Source organism: Cyprinodon tularosa, unplaced genomic scaffold (genome assembly GCF_016077235.1).
Source record: "Cyprinodon tularosa strain WSP-4 unplaced genomic scaffold, ASM1607723v1 ctg684, whole genome shotgun sequence".
NCBI lineage: Eukaryota > Metazoa > Chordata > Actinopteri > Cyprinodontiformes > Cyprinodontidae > Cyprinodon > Cyprinodon tularosa.
Window position 1 is genome coordinate 279,277 of NW_024039434.1, and position 7,218 is coordinate 286,494.

Genomic DNA, 7,218 nt, shown 5'->3' on the forward strand with positions numbered 1-7,218 from the left:
CTATAGAGATAGCTCATGATAACCTGAGCCACTCTAACTATAAGCTTTAACAAAAAGGAAAGTTTTAAGCCTAGCCTTAAAAGTAGACAGGGTGTCTGCCTCACGGACTAAAACTGGTAGTTGGTTCCACAGGAGAGGAGCCTGATAACTAAAACATGGACTTATAAAGAACAATGCTATAACTACATATTCTTACTTTTATTGGAAAAATTTTTAACATGCTGATGACTTAACCCTGCAGGAGTAGGAAAAAAACCTTTTCCATCTCCTCCTCATTATTTACCTTCTGAAATGTTTCTGTTTCTTCTCTCAAAGTGAAATGAAATCACTTTGGCCCCTAAATCAGAGTAGTTTAATGAATTATTATGACTTTCTCTCTATAAAACCCAACCATGGTTCATAGCAGCAAGAAAGTCCTTAACATTTAACTGGTATTTTCATATCTTCTGATAAAAGCTTCAAACAACGTGTAAATATTTCTCCAAACAGGATCCTCACCACTTGGTGGCGCTAATCCATCTTGGTCGCCAATCAAAAGAGGAAGAAATTTAGGAAGTTCTGTTGGATAAGCGCTCACCGAGGGTAAATACGACAGTTTTATTGTCTAAAAACGTTTAAAATAGAAAATGTTGCTAGTGCTAAGACCTGGAACCTAAAATGTAGAGGGGGCACTACTTATTTTAAGCAGTTGAGGGTTTGTTCAATTGTTATCTTATAGAATAAAAAGGTTTTTACAACCCGAGGACAGAAATAAACAGACGTTTACCTCTGACTGGACATTCAGATTCCCCTTTTTTTAAACTTACACTTTTTTTTTAAACTCCCTAATTCAGCCTCTTTAATCAGTTGTAGTTTAAAAACAGAAACAGCAGAGAGAGCATAACGTTACAGATTGAACTAACAGATTCTGCAGAGTGGGAGAATAAAGATAGAATGGAGCAGAATGATGAAATGGGGGTCCCTATGTCCTCCAGCAGTCTAAGCCCATAGCAGCATAACTATAGAGATAGCTCAGGATAGTAGTTTAAAAACTAAAGCAGGTATATTTTTAACACCTGGATTATAGTATTTCATAAAAATGGTAGAAACGTTAACATTTGCTTTTGTATTTGTGAAACCTTAATTTGATTTGTAAAATTTTATTAGAAGCCTTTGTTTTTTTCTTTTGCATATGGACCACATTAGAACAGGTCCAGTTCAAAAACTTCCAACGCATTGAACCTTCAAACTTCTGGCTGCACTAAAAGATGAATGGTTTAAACCCATTTTAGTATAGACCTTTATTTATGAGAGTTTAATAAAGGATTATTTCAGAGCCTTTTTTTTTGCATCTGGGCAGCAGGCTTGGTCCAGTTAAAAAACAATAGTTTAATAATATGTTTTAGCACATTTCAACAATATACAACATATAATATTTTTAACACGGATTGTATTATTCCAACCTAGTAGAGTAAACTTACAAACGATATTGGAAGATTAAAAAAGTTACATAATTTTATGGCTGAATTTCTTCCTGGACTAGATCTGATATGTCGAACTTTGTAGTCTGGCTTTCTTTTCATCTTTGGCCCACAATTTCCCCATTATGGGACAAAAAAGGGATTTTCTATTCTATTTGCTAAACCAGAACTAATACCCTGTGTAGGAGACATAAAAACACACACACATTGAAAATATAATAATAAAAGGACAAACATTTAAAGAACACTGAGAAGAGAAAAAAAATACATATTTATGTCAGAAAATGGTAAAAAAAAAAAAGGTAACAAAATGATGGGACAAACTATACAATAAGCATGACTTAAAATATAAAATACACAATTTCCTGTCAGCCAATTGTCAAAAAAAAACAAGCCACTAGTGCTGTAAAAACTTAAAATAAATAAATAAATAAAAATGTGGCCTTTCTCCTCTGAGCTCTTCATGCAGGACATTGAAACCGGCAGCCTAAGGGCACCTACTCAAACTTTGGTAAAAGAGCATATGATAATTAATAAGATAAGATAAGATAATCCTTTATTTGTCCCACAGTGGGGAAATTGCAGCGTTGCATCACAGTGAACAGTACAGTAGGAAAAAAGAAAGAATACAAAATATTAAAAATATATGAAAAATATACATTAAGTATATACAGACAAGTCCATCACACTTGATGTGAACAGTTAAATGGCTAAGGCTAAGGTTACAAACACTGGTATAGAGTGACAACAGTAAAGTTCTGTGCAAATGATTGATTGTATAAATTATTGCAGAGTTAAATGAATATGAGTGAAGTAAACAATAGATGTGCAATAATAACAGCTAAAGTGACGGTGGACATATGGTTGATATGGAGCTAGCATTGTTGGTTGTACAGTCTGACAGCAGCAGGAAGAAAGGATCTGCGGAATCTCTCCTTTATACAGCGAGGGTGTATCAGTCTTTCACTGAAGCTGCTCTCCAGAGCAGAGAGAGTGTCCTTCAAGGAGTGGTCCTCATGGTCCAGCATAGACATGAGTTTGGACAGGGCCCTCCTGTCCCCCACCTGCTGTACAGAGTCCAGAGGACAGCCCAGGACTGTCCTCTGATGCAACCTGATGGACTGACAGATATAGAAACTCAGCAAGGATCTTGGAGCAGTTTCAGTTATTTTGGAGTAAACAGCCCTACAGGTGCTGGTCATAAAATTAGAATATCATGAAAAAGTAGATTGATTTCAGTAATTCCATTTAAAAAGTGAAACTTGTATATTATATTCATACATTACATACAAACTCATATATTTCAGATGTTTATTTTGTTTAATTTTGATGATTACAAATGACAACAAATGAAAATCTCAAATTCATCATATCAGAAAATTAGAATATTGTGAAAAGGTTCAAAATTGATGGCCCCTGGTGCCACACTCTAATCAGCTAATTAACTCAAACCACCTGCAAAAGCCTTTAAATGGTCTTTCAGTCTAGTTCTATAGGCTACACAATCATGGGGAAGACTGCTGACTTGACAGTTGTCCAAAAGACGACCATCGACACCTTGCACAAGGAGGGCAAGACACAAAAGGTCATCGCTAAAGAGGCTGGCTGTTCACAGAGCTCAGTGTCCAAGCACATTAATAGAGAGGCGAAGGGAAGGAAAAGATGTGGTCGAAAAAAGTGTACAAGCAAGAGAGATAACTGCACCCTGGAGAGGATTGTGAAACAAAACCCATTCAAAAATGTGGGGGAGATTCACAAAGAGTGGACTGCAGCTGGAGTGAGTGCTTCAAGAACCACCACACACAGACGTATGAAAGACATGGGTTTCTGCTGTCGCATTCCTTGTGTCAAGCCACTCTTGAACCACAGACAGCGTCAGAAGCGTCTAAAGAGAAACAGGACTGGACTGCTGATGAGTGGTCCAAAGTCATGTTCTCTGATGAAAGTAAATTTTGCATTTCCTTTGGAAATCAAGGTCCCAGAGTCTGGAGGAAAAGAAGAGAGGCACTTCATCCACGTTGCTTGAAGTCCAGTGTAAAGTTTCCACAGTCAGTGATGGTTTGGGGTGCCATGTCATCTGCTGGTGTTGGTCCATTGTGTTTTCTGAGGTCCAGGGTCAACGCAGCCACATACCAGGAAGTTTTAGAGCACTTCATGCTTCCTGCAGCTGACCAACTTTTTGGAGATGCAGATTTCATTTTCCAACAGGACTTGGCACCTGCACACAGTGCCAAAGCTACCAGTACCTGGTTAAAGGACCATGGTATCCCTGTTCTTAATTGGCCAGCAAACTCTCCTGACCTTAACCCCATAGAAAATCTATGGGGTATTTTGAAGAAGAAGATGCAATACACCAGACCCAACAATTCAGAAGAGCTAAAAGCCACTATTAGAGCAACCTGGGCTATCATAACACCTGAGCAGTGCCACAGACTGATCGACTCCATGCCACGCCGCATTGCTGCAGTAATACAGGCCAAAGGAGGCCCAACTAAATACTGAGTGCTGTACATGCTCATACTTTTCATGTTCATACTTTTCAGTTGGCCAACATTTCTATAAATCCTTTGTTTTTATTGGTCTTCAGTAATATTCTAATTTTCTGATATGATGAATTTGAGATTTTCATTTGTTGTCATTTGTAATCATCAAAATTAAACAAAATAAACATCTGAAATATATGTGTTTGTATGTAATGTATGAATATAATATACAAGTTTCACTTTTTAAATGGAATTACTGAAATCAATCTACTTTTTCATGATATTCTAATTTTATGACCAGCACCTGTAGTTTTCTGAAGGCGGTTTCTGTCCTGAAGGCTGATTGTGTGAAATAGCTGGTAATTGAGAAAGTGACAATGTTCTCAATGAAGGGACTTTCAAAGGGACTTCATTGTCTAAGGCAGTATGCAGGGAACTAGTAAACCCATCAACAAAATCATCAATTTGTGAAGGGGAACAAATTAAATGGTTGCCCTCAGCTCCATTGTTCAGTGAAACACTGGACATAAAAATTGGAACAAATTGTTTAAAGTTTATAACATTTATGCATCATCTGATTAAATTTACAGGTCACTAAAAAGTGGTCAGATAGGACAGAGTTGTGAGGAAATGCTGTCATTTTGTCACATTTAATGTTATATGTCAGCACAAGGTCTAAAGTATGAAGATGAGAATGTGTGGGACTATTCACATTTTGAAACAAACCAATATCGTCTAAGATAGCATTAAAGGCTGCATTAAAGGTATTGCCTCTAATGTCGATAAGAAATGCTCCGCTATATTAACTTGGTAATTATTTAATTAGATCCAGATAGGAACTCTGAAAATGTATCTAAACATTCACAATAAGGAAGTGGTGAAAAAGGTTTTGTCACTTTACAATTTTAAATGGTGGAAACTAAGGGTTAAATTTAAAAAAGAATTGTACATACTAACTGGCTTGGACTAATCAGGAAGTCAGACTGAAAGATTGTTGCTACTCCTCCTCCTCGCCCAGAATTTCTGGGTACGTGAAAATGTAAATAATTAGCGAGAGTTGCCTCATTTATGCTTACATAATCCTCTTTCTACAGCCAAGTTTCAGTAAGAGAACATACATTAGTTTGATCATTACAAATCAACTCATTAAAGGAACAGTGTGTCACAAATTTGGGTTTTTATTTACTATATTTTTTGCCTCTCTGCATGAAATTTTCAGTCAACATATCTATTTCATAATCTACTATACTAACATAGAGTAACGTTGTCTAAATTGACTTCAAATGCAGAAATTTTATCCAAAATGTAAATTTAACTGTAATTTTATCATGATACTTTTCATGTTCTTCTTCTTAGATATACAAGCAATATGGAAAAAGAAAAAGTCTCCTGTTCCATCTGTTTGGATCTACTGAAGAATCCAGTGACTATTCCCTGTGGACACAGCTACTGTATGAACTGCATTAAAGCCTCATGGGATACTAATAGTCAAAGGAGGATCTACAAATGCCCTCAGTGCAGGAAGATCTTCATACGAAAGCCTGTGCTGAAAAAAAATATCATGTTAGCAGAGTTAGTGGAGGATCTGAATAAGAGAAATCCCCAAGCTGCTGCAGCTGATCACTGCTATGCTGGACCTGAAGATGTGGCCTGTGATGTCTGCACTGGGAGGAAAAGGAAAGCTGTTAAGTCCTGTTTATACTGTCCTGCTTCCTACTGTGAGAATCACCTCCAACCTCATTATGATGCTCCACCATTGAAGAAGCACAAGCTGGTCAACCCCTCCAAGAATCTCCAGGAGAACTTCTGCTCTCACCATGATGAGGTGATGAAGATCTTCTGTCGTACTGATCAGCAGTGTATCTGTTATCTCTGCACTATGGATGAACATAAAGGCCATGAAACAGTCCCAGCTGCAGCAGAAAGGACTGAGAAGCAGAAGGAGCTCCAGGTGAGACAACAACAAATCCAGCAGAGAATCCAGGACCAGGAGAAAGATGTGAAGATGCTTCAACAGGAGGTGGAGGCCATCAATGGCTCTGCTGATAAAGCAGTGGAGGACAGTGAGAAGATCTACAATGAGCTGATCCGTCTCCTGCAGAAAAGAAGCTCTGATGTGAAGCAGCAGATCAGATCCCAGCAGGAAACTGAAGTGAGTCGAGTCAAAGAGCTTCAGGAGAAGCTGGAGCAGGAGATCACTGAGCTGAAGAGGAAAGATGCTGAGCTGGAGAAGCTCTCAATCACAGAGGATCACACCCAGTTTCTCCAGAACTACCCCTCACTGTCAGCACTCAGTGAGTCTACACACTCATCCAGCATCCATTTATGGCCAATTAAAGATGTTTCACAGCTGAGTGATGAACTACAGGACATGCTGAGAAATGCATGGACAGGTATCTCACTGTCAGCCACTGAAGTGGATGTTTTACTCTCGAAATCAGAACCAAAAACCAGGATGGAATTATTAACCTATTCAAAAAAAATCAAACTGGATCCAAACACAGCAAACAGGTATATCTTGCTATCTAAGAAGAACAGAAAAGTAACATTAATGGAGCAGCTACAGTTGTATCCTGATCATCCAGACAGATTTACTCGATGGTGGGAAATACTGAGCAGAAACAGTCTGACTGGACGTTGTTACTGGGAGGTGGAGTGGATCGGGGAAGCAGTTTATGTTGCAGTTGCATACAAGAACATCAGCAGAAAAGGAACGTCCCAGGATTGTGTTTTTGGATTCAACAACAACTCGTGGGCTTTACAATGTGAGGAAGGATCCTACACCTTTTGGCACAACAGTGTTAAAACTCCAGTATCAGGTCCAGTTTCCTCCAGAATAGGAGTGTATCTGGATGACAGAGCAGGTATTCTGTCTTTCTACAGCATCTCTGGAACCATGACTCTCCTCCATAGAGTCCAGACCACATTCACTCAGCCTCTATATGCTGGAGTTTGGCTTTCTGATGACGGAGACTCTGCTGAGTTTGTTAAACTAAAATAGATTGATCCGAAGTCCAGTTGTTTAAAATGTGGACTGGGTTTCCACTTGCTTTATTCTCCTTCGTTGCTGCAAAGAGATCATTGTTGTTCCAAACTGTTCAGAGATCTGCTGTGTACTTCATCTTTTTTATTGTGTTAAAGTAGTTAAATTTAAAGCATTATAGGAGGGATGTTTATGTCTATGAAGCTATTGTGAATTTTTTTTTTTTTGAATGCCTGTTCATGTTTATGGAAATTCTCTAAGGTTCTGCTTCTTTAGTGGTTATTGAGCTTTG

At 38.2% G+C, this 7,218-nt stretch overlaps 1 protein-coding gene across 1 annotated transcript; it reads left to right on the forward strand.

The window, feature by feature from the left end:
* The first annotated feature begins 532 nt into the window (after nucleotides 1-532).
* LOC119771660 (tripartite motif-containing protein 16-like) lies at nucleotides 533-7,008 on the forward strand. The gene is made up of 2 exons (XM_038267775.1): nucleotides 533-582; nucleotides 5,311-7,008. The coding sequence occupies exon 2, from the start codon at nucleotides 5,313-5,315 to the stop codon at nucleotides 6,942-6,944; it is 1,632 nt and encodes a 543-aa protein (XP_038123703.1). The 5' UTR covers nucleotides 533-582; nucleotides 5,311-5,312; the 3' UTR covers nucleotides 6,945-7,008.
* The last annotated feature ends 210 nt before the right edge of the window (nucleotides 7,009-7,218 follow it).